Source organism: Meles meles, chromosome 6, assembly GCF_922984935.1.
Source record: "Meles meles chromosome 6, mMelMel3.1 paternal haplotype, whole genome shotgun sequence".
In the NCBI taxonomy this organism is placed as follows: domain Eukaryota; kingdom Metazoa; phylum Chordata; class Mammalia; order Carnivora; family Mustelidae; genus Meles; species Meles meles.
The window spans coordinates 50,534,006-50,552,990 of NC_060071.1; the positions used below are offsets into that span (position 1 = coordinate 50,534,006).

At 40.5% G+C, this 18,985-nt stretch overlaps 1 protein-coding gene across 2 annotated transcripts in view; it reads left to right on the top strand.

Moving 5' to 3' along the window:
• The window catches only part of ZWILCH (zwilch kinetochore protein), a 39,187-nt gene that overhangs the window by 15,442 nt on the left and 4,760 nt on the right, over positions 1-18,985 (top strand). The window contains exons 7-17 of one of the 2 annotated variants that reach the window (XM_046008804.1): positions 81-236; positions 1,624-1,695; positions 5,974-6,067; positions 6,558-6,607; positions 7,280-7,382; positions 7,896-7,975; positions 11,228-11,384; positions 12,522-12,550; positions 14,049-14,185; positions 15,344-15,439; positions 16,853-16,965. In XM_046008804.1, coding sequence (XP_045864760.1) covers positions 81-236; positions 1,624-1,695; positions 5,974-6,067; positions 6,558-6,607; positions 7,280-7,382; positions 7,896-7,975; positions 11,228-11,384; positions 12,522-12,550; positions 14,049-14,185; positions 15,344-15,439; positions 16,853-16,965 — 1,087 coding nt within the window. Of the gene's footprint in view, positions 1-80; positions 237-1,623; positions 1,696-5,973; positions 6,068-6,557; positions 6,608-7,279; positions 7,386-7,895; positions 7,976-11,227; positions 11,385-12,521; positions 12,551-14,048; positions 14,186-15,343; positions 15,440-16,852; positions 16,966-18,985 lie in introns of both variants that reach the window. The other variant, XM_046008803.1, reaches the window with a different exon arrangement.

The following is an 18,985-nucleotide window of genomic DNA, read 5'->3' on the forward strand; positions in this document are numbered from 1 at the left end:
AAAAGAACCAAGGTAGTTTTGATAACGGGCCTCTGGCTGTGTCAAAGCGTAGCTAATGGTGGCTGGTGTGCTCTTTTCAGGTAACAGCCAGGGGCTTCGCCCAGTATGAGCTCTTTAAGTCCACAGCCTTGGATGACACACTTGCTGCGTCACAAACTACAATCACTTTGGATATTTCCTGGAGTCCCGTTGATGAGATTCTCCAAATCCCTCCTCTTTCTTCAACTGCAACTCTGGTAGGAGTGAACTGTATTTTGTTTTGAGTTTATTCAGTGTGGATTGACTTTTAACTAGCTTGTTGCTGGTGCCGAATACTTCCAGCCCCAGCCCTGCCTGCTGGATGGTTCTGAGAGGCCCAGCTTACTCCTGAAGTCTCAGGGGGGCAGCCAGTGGAGGTTTGGCCGGGTGACCTCATCTGTCAGTTGCCCATGGTGGCAGTTATGTAACTTAAGAATTTTCTAGTGATTAATAAAGTCTCTCTCTTTTTTTTAAAAAAAGATTTTATTTATTTATTTGACAGAAAGATCACAAGTAGGCAGAGAGGCAGGCAGAGAGAGAGGAGGAAGCAGGCTCTCTGTTGAGCAGAGAGCCCGATTCGGGACTCGATCTTAGGACCCTGAGATCGTGACCTAGGCCAAGGGCAGAGGCTTAGCTCACTGAGCCACCCTGGCACCCCAATAAAGTCTCTTGAGTTGGGACCCAAGTGAAATAATCAAAGTGACTTATCTCTGCTATTCTTAAAAGATTGCAGATATTGGCAACACATCCAGAACCATTATACTATTAAGGCTTTTCATCTTATGTTTACTTTTCTAGGAATCTGTCTGAAGTTAATCAGAATTGGTAGCAAAAATACATGTGCAAAGATATTCCATACCATGATAATGACTGTGTTTCCAAAATATTAAAAACAAACCCGAATGTTCAATAGGGAAGTGCTTAACATAGATTTCTCTGATGAAACATTATACATTCTTTACATATCATGATTTAAAGTGTTTTTAATGGTAATAAAAATGCTTATTATTAGGCAAACAAAAAGAAAATATACAAAATTACATATATAGTAGAATCTCAACTATGTTTTTGAAAACTCTGTACACAGAAGCCTGGTAGTGTTAATTGTGGTGCCCCCCCCACACTTCTTTTAAGGTTTTAGAAAGTTCCTAAAACTGTGACCTCTGGCTGAGATAGCACATCGTTGGTTTAGCTAGAAAGAGTCTATTGAACATATTTACTAGGGGTGGTTATTTTGGGTATGTGGGAATGCTGAGTTTGTCATTGGGTCTTAAGATGTATTTATTTACATTTCTCTCTCCTTTGGAAATTCAGTGGGAAAGGGCAGGAGAGGGTATGAGGAGAGCAGTCGTTCGACATAGGCACAATCATGGTATAGAGAGAGGGGTTGGTGGCATGAGTTTTGGTTACTGTCTTGGGATGGATGGGATCTATGGTGTCTCTGGGGAAGATGTTCTAAATGCAGTATTACCCTACTTATTCAGTTCATTAGTGCTTTATGAAATATATTTTTTAATGTGTGGGGAGCTTGAAATGCAAGTAACTGTGACCATTATGCAGAAAAGATGGGATTACTAGTGAAAACTGACTTTGGGAACTTTTTAGAATATTAAAGTGGAATCGGGAGAGCCCAGAGGTCCTTTGAATCATCTTCAGAGAGAACTGAAATTTCTCCTTGTGAGTATCCTCTGGAATTTGTGACTTATATTAAATCTTATGTTTTCATAAGAATATTTGCTAATGTCGTTGTTACTTAGTTTTTCAAAATTTGTTCCAATTGTTGTGTATTCAGTAGATACTCTTGGCAATTTGGATGATATGATTTTCCTGCATGGTAGTTGTCCTTACAATCACAGGGAGCATTAGTTAAGAGCTACATTTCTTCCGCCTTTTTACTGGAGTGTTCGGTTTTTATTCAGACAGTAGATTCCCCTCTTTAGGTGGGTCAGCTGCCAGTTTATCCCAAATGCGTGTATAATCTGCTTATTAATAACTGGGATTTTGACTCATGCTAAAGACTAGCATGTGTTTCAAGTATTTTGTCTCAGTGAGTTTTACTGTATTCTACAAATTGAATCTCAAGGGGTGCCTCATTTTAATGCAGTAGAAATTCAAAATGTCCTTGCCTGGGATAGAGAGTCGTTTACATTCAGCCATTTGCCCTACGTACTTTTTTTTTTTTTTTAACAGCTTTGAGATAAATTACATCCCATAAAATTCACTTGTTTCAAGCACGTAATTCAGTGGGTTTTCATATACTTACAGAGTTTTATAACTGTGGTCACATATAATTTTAGAGCATTTTCATCAAAAGAAACCCCGCACCCATTAGCCCCCCAGCCCTGCAGCCCTGCAGCCGCTGGTCTGCTTTTATAGTACTTTGTTCCATTTCATCAGTGAATAGCAGTTCATCACATAGCTATAGCATATCTCGTTTATCCACTCGTCGGCTGATGGGTGTTTCTGTTGTTTCTACTTTTTGACTATTACAAATAATGCTGCTGTGAAGAGTCTTGTATAAGTTTTGTGGGACATACGTTTTCACATCTTTTGGGTGGCGTTCCTGGGGCAGTGTGATAACTGTGTTTCTAAGCCTTGGAGGAGCTGCCAAAGTATAACTGTTTTCCGAAGTGGCTGTACAATTTTACTTTCCTACCAGCAGTGTGTGTTCCAGTTTCTCCATATCCTTGCCAACACTTGATATTATCTTTTTAATATGATTATTATTAATTTTTATTACCATCCTAGTGGGGATGAGGTGGTATCTGATGGTTTTGACTTGCATTTTCCAGATGGCTTACTGACTAGGAGCATCTTTTCATGTTCTTATTAACTCCAACTTATTTCTTTCTTTAATCTCTTGCCCTGCTTCTGCTCCCACTGATCCCCTAACCCTGACCTGCTTATTGTACCTGGTCCTGTCATGCTGTCCCATTGTGGTAAGTGCGTCTTGCTCTGCCCAGGGTGTCCCTCTTGCACCCTGAGCTCTCTGTGACGTCCTTATCTAGGGTGATTGCACTGGTCCCCCAGAGTGGCTTATGCTGCCTGTGTTTTGTGTCGTGAGAGCTCTCTCCTCACACCTCTTGTCAGAGTGTTTATCAAACATAATGATCTGTTTGCTTCTCTGTCTCTGTTCCTAGACCTGAGAGCCAGGTACTCTGTGCCTGCAGCAGCTAGCACAGTACCAAGCATTTCTTTTCTTTCTTTTTTTTTTTTTTTTTAAAGATTTCATTTATTTATCTGACAGAGAGAGAGATCACAAGTAGGCAGAGAGGCAGGCAGAGAGAGAGGAGGAAGCAGGCTCCCTGCGGAGCAGAGAGCCCGATGCGGGGCTCCATCCCAGGACCCTGAGATCATGACCTGAGCCGAAGGCAGCGGCTTAACCCACTGAGCCACCCAGGCGCCCCAGTACCAAGCATTTCTAATACTTTTACTTCCAATTATTATTTCCCTGTTTGTATAAAACCTGGTATTTTTTTCTCACCTTTCTTTCTGGAAAACGCCTCTTTTAGGACCCTTCCTGTGGGCTTCCATCACACTTCTGTCCTCATATTTCTGCCCTTTTCTCTTCAAACCCTATCATTCACTGATTTGGCTAATGCCTTTATGAGGGAACTCCAGACTCTTCTTCTTTAAGCTGACACCATTCCCCTTCCTTCCCACTTCCACCGAATCATTTCCCAGTTGAGTAGAGGGCTCTTGCCTCAAACAATATTTCCAAAATGAAACTTTAGATTTTCTCCGGACGAGATTGCCTCAGAGAACGTCCCTCCCCCCCCCATTTCTGTGTGTGGTTCCACCATTCCTTCAATTTCCCAGGCTAGAAACCCTTCTACTTTAGGTTAGTAGGAACTATTGCTACACCACACTAACATGGAAGAAGGATTTTTTCTCCTTCTGTGCCCTGGTTCTTGGTCACACCACTTAGAAGAATGAAGAGGTAGACAGAGTGGTGGGCGGCAAAGCAAGGTTTATAGTACAAATCTCCCAAAAAGGGAGGGGACCTGAGTTTCTCTGTCGAGGGATTTTTATGGGCTTGTAAGCAGGCTGTTAATCTGACTAACCCTCCCTACGCCTGTTGCCTGTCATCGGATTGGGTTGTTGTCCCTATCTGTCACACGGGAAAGAGTAGAGGGCTCCTTCCAAGGTGGTGTAAAATCCTTTTAAAGGTGGTTTCCTCTTAAGGCAGGGCCCCTTGTCCCTGCCTGTCCCTGCCTATCTGCCTTCCAACTATCCCTTCATCAGAATTGCCACAGCTAGAAGCTGCCACTGCGTGCCAGGGATGTGGTGCTGGAGGGTTCGGTTATTTAGCAGGAGGCATCAGCAGTTGCTATGTGGAAGACCTGATTCAAATACATGTCTGTCATTCAAATGCATGCCTGTCTGACTTGAAAGTCCATGTTTTGTTAAAACCTCCCTTGTAAATTCACAGAATCTTAGATGTGCCCATGGCCACAATCTCTCCCAAGGTCAGTCCCCTGTATTTTTGTAAATACCTAGGATTTTTTTTCTTTTATTTTTTCCACATCTCCTTTCCTCTCTCCCTCCCTCTCTCTCTAATAAACTGTTCTTTTCTTCCTTTAAGCTTTTTCTCACTGCCCATCTTAGTTAAAGCCCTTACCCCTGCCTCCTGGACCACTCTAATGGTCATTTATTGTTTCTCAACAGGGTCACTATGGGCATTTTAGGCATAACCATTCTTTGTGCTTTGGGACCATTGTACACATTGCAAGATGTTTAGCATCCTTGGCCCCTACCAAACTACTCAAAGTGCCCTTGTACTCCCTGTCACTGTGACACCAAAAACTATCTGCACATTTTTCCAAAGCCCCCCCACCACCACCACCACTACCCGCAAGGGATAGAAATTAATATCACCTCTGTTGAGAAACATTGTACTTTCTCTTTTCCTTAGCATCCATCCTGGGTATTTCTTTCTTTTTTTTTTTTTTTTAAGATTTTATTTATTTATTTGACAGAGATCACAAGCGGGCAGAGAAGCAGGCAGAGAGAGGAGGAAGCAGGCTCCCTGCTGAGCAAAGAGCCCGATGTGGAGTTCAATCCCAGGACCCTGGGATTATGACCTGAGCTGAAGGCAGAGGCTTTAACCCACTGAGTCACCCAGGCGCCCCCATCCTGGGTATTTCTAACACAAATTCTTAAATCCATGATATGCCATGTTCCTGCCAAAACATTGACAACGGCTACTGTCTTTCATATGAAATTAAAAAAAAAACAACAAAACAAAACTAGAGGTTTTAAGATCTGTCTGGGCCCTCATTTCTCACTGTTCCATAGGTGTTTTCTCCACCACGGCTGGACCTTGCCCCACCCTCTCCATCTTGTTCCATGTTCCTTCTCTGCAGCTCCTGCTTCCCACATTTGAGTGCTGCTGATGCTTCTCATTGTTCCCCTGGCTGTTCCAGTCTCTCTTTTCTTTGGTGTAGATATTAAATGTATAGACATATACATTTAAATTATTTTTATATAAACTTCCATTCTGTTTCACGTTTTTTGCTTCCTGATTATTGCACCTGGATTATTGGTCCTTTTTAACCAAAATTACAAGTGTCTTCAGGGCAGGCTGATTAGTCTGGAATCCTCGGTAGCACTGATGCACATGGCATCACCCTTAGAACACCGTCTTTGGTACCAGACTACTGGGTGTGTGTCTTGGAACATCAGTAATGTGTGACCTTGAGCAAGTTACTTTACCTTCCTTGGCCTCAGTGAAATGGGAATGATGGTAGTATCTGCCTGATAGGGTTTTTGTGAGCATTAAATACTATACTACATATAAAACATTTAGAACTGTTCCTGGCATGTGGTTCATGAGTGTTCAAGGAATGTTATAATGACTAATATTAGTATTAAATATATTCCTACTGATGAAGATTTTTTTTTCCTAAAAAAATTTGGATTTCTTTTCTTTTCTTTTTTTAAAATCTCCCTTAGGTTTTGGCTGATGGTTTGCGGACTGGTGTAACCGAATGGCCTGAGCCTCTGGAAGTAAAATCTGCTGTTGAACTTGTGCAGGAATTTCTGAATGGTCTTTGTTTTTCTAACTCTTGCTGTGTATATTGTTGATTTTTCTTTGTTGAGAATTTATACTTTCTAAATTTAAAAATAAGTTGTCTTTCTAGGCTTGGTATTCTTTTTGGTTGGGAAATTTATAAAGCTGTGAGGTCTGTCATGGTCAGAGGGACAGATTTGTTCTGAATTACTAACAGTAGAGGTGTAGGTAATTTTTAAGAATAGTACTGAATTTAAATTTTATATACCACAGCTGTATTTAAGACTGTAGGAAAAGAAGGATGGAACAGAAACCTTTGAGCACCTACCACGTGCCCAACGTTGTGTGTCAGCGACTTTCATTGTATCTCAGTTCATAACTGCCAGTAGAGAGTCAAGTAATTTGCTAAAACCCCTGATATACTTATAGTGTCCTCATTTACCATTTGAAAACAGGATTAGGATAGAAATTATTTAGAAAGCAGGAAAATAAAATCTGGAGTTAACAAGCTTTTGCTACTTTCTAGACTTAAATAAGCTGGATGGATTTACTGATTCTACAAAAAAAGACACAGAGGTAAGTGACTCTTACCAGGTAGAAATGTGCACTGAAATAGCTTTTAAAATTTGGTCGCACTGCTGTCCTTCATGTCGTATTATTTCAAGTGGATCTGAGATAGCTAAGGCAGCATTTTGAGGGTAGTGTTTTGTTGGTCTTTAATGTCAGCACTGGTGATTGTTTTACTTAAGAACTAAGAAATGCAAAAAAACCCCCAAAAAAACTAAGAAATGCTTTTGAAGAGAACTAATGTGTACGTGTTATTAATTGGTCAACTGCAAAGAAGCAGAAATGACTATGTCAATATGCAATAAGATGGTATTATCATACTAATATGCTGTGAGATGGTTTGTTAATATGCTTTTCCTGGTGTCATTAAATTCATCTAAATAGGTTGTCATTTGATGAAACAGGAAAATGGAGACAAATGTCAATTCATTAAGTATTTTTGCATCAAAGGAAAGTCGAATGCTTGCTTTTAGGCATCACACTTGTACAACAATTTTAGGAGTCCCATTTTTCACTGTCACTTGATTTATATCTTGTCATGAATGAATGAAGGTGTAGAAAATTCATTCCCATCTATGAATCCCCAATTTTCTCAGGGCAGCATTTAACTATTTAACTGGCCTTAAACTATTCCTTTTCTTGTTTGATAAACTGAGTCACTCTCTGACACTGCTTTTTCAGACGGTGAAGCATGACAGCGCTGCGGTTGACCGCTCCATTGAATGTCTCTTCACAGTACGGGGGGATCTGGATTTTGCCGAGCAGCTGTGGTTCAAAATGAGTGGTAGTAGGTGTCTTTCGTGATTGTGAAATAAAATGTTTCCTGCATTTGTTAGGTTTACTTTTAAGTCTTTGAAGATCATACAGGACTAGTGTACTACTAGTCTTCTATGGAAGACTGGTTCCTATTTTCTCAAATTCACTCCTAATTCACGTTCTACTCAAGAATTGTACTAAGAGAAGGCAATTCATAGAGTCTGTTCTTTTCTCCTGCCTTGAGTATAAGACGTAGGTGGCTTTTATGTTACATTTCAAAACCTCCACCTTAGTGACATTATAATTATTAGAAAAAGGGAAAGATGTTCCTTAATATTGCACTGTGTTACCTTGTGACAGTGAGCTTACTCTGTTACTTTAGAAATGAGTTTAATCTTTCTTTTTGTCTTTATTTTCTTTCCCCTTCCCCCACCCATAAAATACAGATACTTGTCTTCTATTTGTCTTTCCTTAAGATTGATGATATATTTCATCTGCAGCAATCCCATGAAAGTAATGTTGCACTGACTTGTTTTCCAAGGTGTGATTTCATATCAAGATTTGGTGAAGTGTTTCACGTTGATAATCCAGAGTCTGCAACGTGGTGATATACAGCCATGGGTAGGTTTAGTGGTGTGTGTTAGAACACTTTTTCAGCGGCATAGCCTGAAGCTTAAGGCATAGGCTTGGGAACAGACTGCCTGAGTTTGAATCCAGCCCTGCTGCTTTCTTAGCTATGTAAACTTGAGCGGGTTTCTTTATGTCCCTATGCCCCAACATCCTCATCTGTACAGTAGGGATAGGAAAAGTACCTGTTTTTTTAGGGCTAAAATTTTTTGTTGTTGTTGAATAGACCCTTTAAATATGATATAGTGTCCTTCCTCATGTCTTATTATAGTCTTTGGTTTAAAATGTAATTTATCTGAAATAAGGATTGCCACTCCAGCTTTTTTTTTTTAATGTCCATTAGTGTGGTAAATGGTTTTCCACCCCCTCACTTTAAATCTGGAGGTGTCTTTGGGTCTAAAATGAGTCAGACAGCATATCAATGGGTCTTGTTTTTTTTATTTATTTATTTATTTATTTTTAAGATTTTATTTATTTATTTGTCAGAGAGAGAGAGAGAGATATCACAAGCAGGCAGAGGTGGAGAGAGAAGCAGGCTCCCTGCTGAGCAGAGAGCCGGATGCAGGACTCAATCCCAGGACTCTGAGATCATGACCTGAGACGAAGGCAGCAGCTGAACCCACTGAGCCACCCAGGCGTCCCGGGTCTTATTTTTTTAATCCAATCTGATACCCTCTATCTTTTGACTGGGACATTTAGCTCATTTACATTCAGGGTAACTATTGAAAGTTATGACTTTAGTGCCAATGTATTGCCTGTAACGTGACTGTTCCTGTATATTGTCTCTGTTCCTTTCTGGTCTGTGTTACGTTTAGTTTCTCTCTTTGCTTAGAGGACCCCTTTCAGTATTTCTTATAGGGCTGGTTTGGTGATTGCAAATTCTTTTAGTTTTTGTTTGTCCTGGAAAAAAATTTTTATTTTAAGATTTTACTTATTTATTTGAGAGAGAGAGAGAGCACAAGCATGGGGGAGTGGCAGAGAGAGAGGGAGAAGCAGGCTCCCTGCCAAGCAGGGAGCCCATTGTGGGGCTTATTCCCAGGAATCTGAGATCATTACCTGAGTTGGAGGCAGACACTTAACCCATTGAGCCACCCAGTGCCCCATTAGTGCTAAATAATTTAATTCATGTAATGCAACTAGCACCCAGCTCATAATTAGGTGTTCATTATGTGTAAGATACTAGTACTGTCATTGTTGTTGCTGTGAATGACCACTCTCATATACTACTGAAGAGAGCACAAATTGGGATGTTCTTTATGAAGCAACTGTGGATAATGCATTGAGATCCTCAAAGTGTATCATGCACGCCCTTTGAATCATTAGTTTTTTTCTTAGGATCCACCCTAAGCTCATACATAGGAATATATCAAGACTTTATGTATTAGAATAGTCACCACAGCCTCATTTATAGTAGCAAAAAGTTATAAATGACCTAAATTCCCTGTTAAAGGACTAAGTAAATAATGATATGGACACATAATGGCATATGTGATCGTTGCTAAAATGATGCTGGCAGATGATGTGGAGAAATGCTTACAATCTGCAGTAAAAAGAAAGGACTATACATTATTGCATAAAGAAAGTAACTTTTGGAGAGAAGAACCTGGGAATAAATATACCAAAATGTTATAGCAGTCGCCTCTCGTGCTAGGGTTACAAATGAATTTTTCCAACTGCATTCTACATTTCTATACTTTATGGATTTTCCACAATGAACTTGTGCTTTTACAATCAAGAAAAAGCGAAGTTAAAAAAAACTGGAAACCAAAAGATTCCTCATTTCATAGGAATTCTATGAAATAGGGTAGCTGCCAGTTCATAACTGTAAAACTTAGAAACTTTTGTGGGTGAGTGCAGAGATCCACTGCACAGCAAAGGCCTATGAGCGCTGCCCCTCACTGGGCAGTGGCGACTGTAGACAGTGTGACCTCTGCCGTAGAGGTTTTCTCACATGACTTCTGTGTTTGTGAGGTGTTTGCGAGTATATCCCTGCCATGTGAAGTGAGTGCAAACAGCACGGAAATCATTTTTACTAAAACAAGGGAAATGCCAAAGATTATGATGGAGATTAGAGAAAATAGACATCAGTGAGAAAATGTCCAGTATTTCAGGTATCTTTTTTTTTTTAAGATTTTATTTATTTATTTGACAGAGAGAGATCACAAGTAGGCAGGGAGGTAGACAGAGAGAGAGGAGGAAGCAGGCTCCCTGCTGAGCAGAGAGCCTGATGTAGGGCTCCATCCCAGGACCCTGGGATCATGACCTGAACCGAAAGCAGAGGCTTTAACCTACTGAGCCACCCAGGTACCCCATTCAGGTATCTTTAAAATGAAGTGTTGGGGCGCCTGGGTGGCGTAGACAGTTAAACGTCTGCCTTCAGCTCAGGTCATGACCCCAGGGTCCTGGGATTGAGACCCACATCGGGCTCCCTGCTCATTGGGGGAGCCTGCTCCTTCTTCTGGTTGTGCTCTCTCTCTCATTGACAAATAAAATCTTAAAAAAAACACAAAACCTTGGGGCGCCTGGGTGGCTCAGTGGATTAAGCCGCTGCCTTCGGCTCAGGTTGTGATCTCGGGGTCCTGGGATCGAGCCCCGCATCGGGCTCTCTGCTCCGCGGGGAGCCTGCTTCCTCCTCTCTCTCTCTCTGCCTGCTCTCTGCCTACTTGTGATCTCTCTGTGTCAAATAAATAAATAAAATCTTAAAAAAAAAAAACACAAAACCTTTAAAACGAAGTGTTTAGTATTTGGTACCTGCTTTAGCTCTGTACGTTCACAGCTTTTGATTTACAGATGATCTAGTTAGTGTGTTAATATTGTAGCCAAGGAGCTCCTTCTGACAGAGACCAACCTGCTCCTGAAGTAGCAGGTGTTTTATGCAGAGGAAGATGTTCAGTGTTGGGAAGGATGCCCAGGAGCACTTAATCAGCTAGGAGAAAAGAAGTCCTAATTATAAAGCGTCAGAGGACCAACCCTGTCTTCTTGGTGGAATTGTACCTGGGGTGATCAGTTGAACCTCTTCATAGTTGCTTTGGGCTAAAGCAAATCATATAGGAATGACCCTTCAGGAACAGACATGTATATAACTTAGGGCTTTTTATTCAAACAGCTTATGGTATCAAGAGATTGAAAATGCTTATCATTTTCAGCTTGTAGCTAATGTAGTTTGCTTCTCTTTTGTTTATTGGATTTGTTTGTTTTTACTTATGGTTATATATATGTGTATTTTTTTTTTTTTTTAATTTTTAGCTCCACAGCGGGAGTAACAGTTTACTAAGTAAGCTTATCCATCAGTCTTATCATGGAACCATGGACACAGTTGCTCTTAGTGGGACTATTCCAGTCAAGATGCTTTTGGAAATTGGTCTGGACAAACTAAAGAAAGATTATATCAGTTTTTTCATAGGTGAGTCCCTTTCCCAGCTCAAAAAATTAAAAAGTACTTCACAGTCTTCAGCCAGAGGCATTCTCAGATGTTCTCTTTCCACTTGGCCCTAGTCATTTATAGCTCTGGCTTTCGCCCTGGTTCACTGTGAAATCAGCACTTCTGTTTTCTGGCACTTAATTTCCTTCTTGATAAAGATACTTGATTAAGGGCACCTGGGTGGCTCAGTTGGTTAAGCACCTGCCTTCGGCTCAGGTCATGATCCTGGAATCCTGGGATCGAATCCCACATCGGTCTCCTTGCTGGGCAGGGAATCTGCTTTTCCCACTAACCTCTCTCCTCTCATGCTTTCTCTCTCTCATGCTCTCTCTCTCTTTCAAATAAATAAATCTTAAAAAAAAAAAGATACTTGATTAAATAGCACTCTAGTTTTTGTTTGCTTGTGTTTTGAATTCAAACATTTTGAGATCCTATAAGGTTGGTGTAGTAAATAAAAAAATCTTTTTGTGGGATGCTGTTTTAATACCCAACACTTGGTTGTTTTTATTAGAGGCAAGCTGTGATGGTTCTAGAATAGTGTTAATATATATTTATGGTGTAATGTGCCAGAAAATTTGGCCATTTCTGAGGAATTATTTAGCTTGAGCATCCCTTTTATATATGAACTCTGAAAAATTTTACTTAGGGGGTGCCTATGTGGCTCAGTGGGTTAAGCCTCTGACTTCGGCTCAGATCATAATCTCAGGGGCCTGGGATCAAGCCCCACATCGGGCTCCCTGCTCAGCAGGGAGCCTGCTTCCTCCTCTCTGTCTGCCTGCCTCTCTGCCTACTTGTGGTCTCTCTCTCTGTCAATAAATAAATAAATAAAATCTTAAAAAAATTTTTTTTGAAAGATTTTATTTATTTATTTGACAGACAGAGATCACAAGTAGGCAGAGAAGCAGGCAGAGAGAGAGGAGGAAGCAGGCTCCCTACTGAGCAGAGAGCCCGATGTGGGGCTTGATACCAGGACCCTGGGATCATGACCTGAGCCGAAGGCAGAGGCTTTAACCCACTGAGCCACCCAGGCGCCCCCCACATTTTTTTTTACTTAGGTTCCTTAGCAACTAATAGACAATACCTGAAGCTTATTTGCATTTATGTGTTTTTTCTTACTAGGTCAGGAACTTGCATCTTTGAATCACTTGGTGAGTTCTTTTTTTTTATTCTAAAGTTGGTTTTTCTTTTATTCGTTCTACCTATAGATACTAAATACCTATTCTCTGCCAGCCTCTGTCCTAGGACCTAGGAAACAGATGAAATCAATGACTAAAAATAGAACAATTATAATAACATACTGTAATAAAAGTTATGTGGTGTGGTCTCTGTCTTTCTCAAAATATCTTACTGCACTCACCCATCTTGTGACGTGGGATGATAAAATGCTGATGAGATTGAGTGAGGTGAATGATGTAGGTGTTATGACCTAGTGTTAGACCACTATTGACCTTTCAGGAGGACTGAAACCGTGGAAAGTGAAACCTTGGATAAGGGGGGAACTCCTGGAGTACAAACTGAGAAGTGTAAATGAACACAGATGTATTACATCACAGTTTCCCGGGGTTGGACATTGGGTACATTTTAGCTGGATCTTCTGCTTAGAGTTTCACAACGCTGAAATCAAGGTGTCAGCCATCTGCTTGACTAGGGAAAAATATTCTTCTAAATTTCCTCATTTGTTGTTGGCAGAATTCATTTCCTTGTGGCCTGATAACGAAGGTTCCCATTTTCTTGCTAGCTGTTGACCCAGAGCCAGTCTCAGGTCTTAGAGGTTGCTCATGGGTCCTTGCCATGTGGCCTTCTCCACAACACGGTGGGCAGTTTGTTTCTTCAGAGCCAACAGGAGAGCATCTCTAATGCTTCACCTTCTCTTAAAGGGCTCACCTGATTAGGTAGATCATAGTGATGACTAGGTGATAATCTCCCTTTAGATTAATTCAAAGTCAGTCATTTAGTAACCTTATCATGGATGTAACATCCCATCATATTCACAAGTTCTGGCCTCACTGAAGGGGAAGGGATTATATAAGATATGTACTTCAGGCAGTGGGAATCTTGGGGACCGTCATAGACTTCCACTTTCCATATTTACCATGGAGTACTTCCTTAGGATCTTTTCTCAAAAAACAGAATGAGGTCTGAGCATTTTATGATGCTTGACATATATTGCCAAGTTGTTGTTTTTTTTTTTTTAACTAGTTGTACCAGTTTGCCAATAATAGATGAGTGGAAGCTTATCAACACACTTGATTAATCTCTTGGTACTGTTAGCTATTTTTAGAGGTGGACAGTTCTGCACACCTGGCAAGGGTATTGAAGTTAAGAATTATCTTGTGGATTTGCCAGTCACTCCATCTGGAGAGTTCGGAGGGTGGTATTAGTTATGCACTCAGGCCTCCTTGGTAAGGCAGTTCTCAGATTTGATTTGACAAGAGAATGTAACGGTTTGCTGGGAACATTCTCAGTAACGACTTCACTTATGGTTTAGTCTGAAGAGTAGTATTGAAAGGTGGCACATTCTCTGGCTACCTCCAGTTTTTTTTCCCTAAATCAAGCATAGTTAAGATTTAGCAAGCATAGCAATCTTTGTAAAGATTGTTCTCGTTCTTTAACTTCTTATTTTGCTTGTACTGTTTTTTATTCCAGGAATATTTCATTACTCCATCAGTAGATATACAAGAACAGGTGTATCGTGTTCAAAAACTCCACCATATTCTAGAAATATTAGTCAGTTGCATGCTTTTCATTAAGCCCCAACATGAGCTCCTCTTTGCTTTAACACAGTAAGTATTGCTCTCTTGGTTCTGTCACATACACATGAATTCTCTCTGGAGCCAAAATGTGTGCAGTTTTTATTATCAGTCTGGCTAGACTCTGTCTCCAGACCTGGAGACAGCCTGTCTCCACAGCAGAATGGTTCTCAGTCCCCCGGTCGGAGGAAGGGAAAGGCTCTGGATTCAGAAGGACTCGGGTTCAACACTTGGCCCTAGCACTTTCTGCCTACCTGGGGAAGTTTCCTCTTGTTGCATCTTGTTTTCTCATCTAGAAACAGGAACTAATAACCTTATGTGTTTGTTGTTGGGGTTAAATGATGGCATGTGTATAAGAACCCAGCACCTAATAGGTGCTTCATGACTATTTCCTTCTCTTTTTTCTTTCTGTTCTTATACATTGCGGCCAAACTAAGCGTTGCTAGATCTCCGCACGGTAATTGAGTGGAACTAACTGTTATTACCAGACCTCTGTCAATAGCACTGCTATAATTTTAGAGATGCCACTGATGAGTTTGACTAGAAACAGCTTGGAATGATCCTCTTACGTGGGTTGCTGGCGTCTTAACGTGTATTTGAAGCCTCAGATTGGAAATGCGTGAACCATCTGGTAGAAGGGCTGGCTTTTTCCCTGGGCCTTTCCCGAAATCAGAATTTGTCTCAGTTGTACAGGGAAAGTTTGAAATTGTTGTTGTTTACAGACTCTAAAAGATTTATTGTCATTAAAGATGAAGAGTGTAAATGAGTTTAACTCTTTAATTCTCTAGAGTTTGAAACCCATGGAGGCTATATCACTGTCTCTCTTTTGCTTCTTTTTGCTTTTCTTTCTCTGACACCTCTTTCTTTCCCACTTGTGCCTTTACTTTGGCTCAACTTGAATATATTTTACATTGTTAGAAATATGTCTTCTTTTGATTTAAAAAGTTTTTAAAAAAATTGAATGAGATTTGCTTTCAGAATCAAAAACAAACCAACTTTTGTGTCGGGGGAGGGGGCATTTTTTGTTTACTTTTGTGGCCCTGAAATTATTCTTTAGTTATTGTTTTGGTTAGTGGTCCTGGATGAAATGTTTCCCTTAAGAGCTTTAGATTATCAGAAAACCTTTATCTCCAAGGGGCATTTTTTCCCCCAAAAGATGTCCTTTTTTGGGTTTATTTTTGTTTGTTTCAGATCCTGCGTAAAATATTACAAACAAAATCCTCTTGATGAACAACACATTTTTCAGCTACCAGTCAGGCCAACTGCTGTAAAAAGCTTGTATCAAAGGTCAGCAATTTAATAAATAAATTATACTTTAAGGTGGGGGGCGGTGTGGGTGGCCGTCTGCCTTCTGCTCAGGTTATGATCTCGGGATCCTGGGATCAAGCCCTGTGTCTGGCTCCCCGCTCAGTGTAGAGTTTGCTTCTCTCTTTCCCTCTTCTTCTGCCCGTCCCCCACCTTGTGCATTCTCTCTCTCTCTGTCTCTCTCAAATAAACAAATAAACTCTTAAAAAAGTTACACCCTAAACCTGGCTATAATTCTTGGTCAGTTTCTGTGTCCTTTCCCTGGGGAATGTTATGACCAAGAATGGCTTCACCTCCAAAACCTTGATCCTTTCTCTCCTGCTTTTTGACTATCATCTGATAGGAGTTCTCCCTCTTTCTTCTCCTAGTCCTTTCTTTTGTCTTTTCTCTTCCTTTCTGTGGGCCTCTAGTCTTCATTTTCTCTCAATCTGTAATTCCTTCCCAGTATAGGGCAGAAAATGTAGCCAGAAGGGAAATGACAGATTGGGAAGGAAGTGGTCAGGGTATTGATGACAAAGTCAAGGGTATGGCTGTGGGAGTGAGAGGATTTGGGATTGGGGAGGTATGGGGACTGTGATGCTGGCCATCCACATAAACTCTGAGGTTGCCTCCAATGATGGTCTCCCCAGCTCTTCCCTCTGCATGCAGCGTACTTAAAATTTCTCTTCTACTGAAGCCATTCTGTTTATACCCTTCCTCGGTTTGGTTCCCTCTCAGCCAGACTCTGTCATTCCTTGAAACTGCTCTGACAGAGGTCTCCAGTGGCCTCCTAATTGCCAAATCCAGTGGATAATTTTCCAGTAAAAGAGTGTGTTTTAGCCCCTTGTATCATTAGCTGGCCTACCAATTCTTTTCTCCTTATAAGTAAGCACTTACAAGACTGTTTGGCATTTAAAACTATTCCTTTCTTGTACCTATCCCCTCGCTTCATTTCTGTGACGTACCTTTTGTCTTGATTTTAATTCTACCTCTCTGGCCCACCTCCAAGACTGAGTAGATCTCTTTTCATGCTCTTCCTCTGCCTGCTTCTCTTGTGGGTTTTCACCAGAACTCCACCTTCTGCCTCTTTTTCTTATTTTCCATCTTCTCTGGTTGATTGTATTCATACTTAAGGCCTTGCTTCCTCTGTGCTAATGATGATTCATAACTCATGTCTCTGTCTCCGGAGCTTCGAGTCACGTTTCTAGATGCCTGTTAGATGTGAATGCCCAATGTCAATGTCCTGTAGGTAGTTCTGACTCAAAACCCATAATTTAGAATTGTGGCCTACCCGTTTCTTCTTCCTCCTTGCCTCTGACATCCAGGATTTCACTCATGAGTGGGGAGGGAGGGAGGGAGAAAGGAAATAACTAACTGGGCTTTTTTTCCCCCTTTGATGTTTTCTTCTTTCCTTAGTGAGAAGCCACAGAAATGGAAAGTGGAAATAAGTGGTGGTCAGAAGAAGGTGAAAACAGTTTGGCAGCTGAGTGACAGCGTACTGGTAGACCATCTGAGTTTCCATAGACCTGGTAAAGATGGTTTGTCATCTGTTCAGATAAATTCTTGCAATAGAAGAGAAATCGAATCTTTACTGGCATAGTATGATAGCTCTCATGCTGTTTTAAATAAGTGTATAACATATTTATTCTGGAAAAAAAAAAACCCTGGAAGAGGTATCCTGGATATAGGAACCTTTATTAAAAGAGGTTGAGCAGTAGGGACACAGGGCGTAAAAGTAGATTATAAGGTTGAAATGCCAGCTCATTCTTCTATGCACTCTTTTGTGATGATATTTCTGCCCTAATGTCTTCTCTGGGGGGGCTGGAAGAGGGTTGTTATTTCTAATGTTCTATCAAAGATGGTCCACATCAGTCAGAGAATGTGTGTGAGCCCCTGGTATGATATGCTGGCTCCAAGTATTTTTCCTTCAGCAAGCACCTGTAAAACTGTTATCTTCACGTGTGTGGATTGCATGTGCTGCCCTCTCATTTTGTACATCTTAAATGGCTGCATTTCAGATATTGCAATGATTATCCAAAATCAAATCTGATAGTTTTTTTTTTAAGATTTTATTTATTTATTCGAGAAAGAGGCAGTGAGAGAGAGAGAGCATGAGAAAGGAGAAGGTCAGAGGGAGAAGCAGACTCCCTGAGGAGCTGGGAGCCTGATGCAGGCCTCCATCCTGGGACTCCAGGATCATGACCTGAGCCGAAGGTGGTTGCCCAACCAACTGAGCCACCCAGGCACCCCAAATCTGATAGTTTTAAGACAGAATCTGAAAAGATTTCAAAAAGCTTATAGTCAGCCACTGCTGGTTGTTGAACTGCAGAACTATAAAAATAGTTCTGTTTTAAAGATTGATACCTTGCAAAATTATTTCCAGAAAATGCTTGTTTTTCCCTGAAATATTTTTTGATTCAAGCATAATGGAAACTTCTCTCAGCTAGAATGGAAACTTCTCAATTCGTATGGCTGAATGGTAAAAGTCCTAAAGAAACTGAAAATTTTTCCTAAGAACCATCAGCTAAAGTCGTGCTGTCTTTTCTAAGTGTGATATGAAATCTGGAAGGTATAAAGCTTGAAAATCAACCATAGGAAATTAGAAAAATTTCTGCATGACAAAAAATACCAGAGACACAATAAGAAGTGATAAACTAGGAAAATCAACTTGCAGCTCATGTTCAGAAAAGGGACAAAATTGCCTAGTACATAAAGAACTTCTAAATCAGTAAGAAAAATATATTAATAACTCAGAAAAATGGTCAGGTAACATGAACAGTTTAGCAAAGAGGATATTCAAATGTCATCTTCAAAATAAAAGGTGCTCAGCCCCACCTATAGTAAGAGAAGTGCAATTTACATTCCAAAGACACCATCTTTCACCTGTCAGATTAGCAAAGATCAAAGAGTTTGGTGTCACAGTACGGTCAGGAGCCAGGTGGCGGCCTCACACATTGCCAGTTGAAGTGTAAGGTTGCACTGCTCCTGTGGAGAGCAATATCCACCAAAATTTAAAATACATTTTGTAGGCCAGTAGTTTTTTTAGTAGGGATTTATTCCTTACATAAAACCAGACATGTGGAAAAAGACCTATGAACAAGTGCAATACTGTTTACATTAGCAAAAGCCTGGAAAAAATACGGAGAATGGGGCATAAGAGAAGATCTGGAGGGAGACAATGAAATTTTAAACTGGAGGTGTGGCTTCTTGGGAGCAGTGGTTGTTCTCAGCTTTGCGTGAAGATTAAAATCATTTAGGGAGCTTTTAGTGTCTTAGTAACAAGACCAAGTAAATCAGAATCTCTGGAGCTAGTACCTGAACATTAGTGATTTTTAACGTTGTCCAGGGGATTCTATTGGGCAACTAGTTTGAGAACCAATTTAAGCATTTTGTTTCTCTACATATGTTGTTTCAGGTTGGTTTGTTTTTGAAAAAGACCTCTTTTTTATGGTAAAAATAAAGTTTTAAAGCTATGAACATATGTGAAACATTTTTGGAAAATGCTGTTTTAATATCACGTAAGAATCAAACCTGTTTATGAGGAAATTC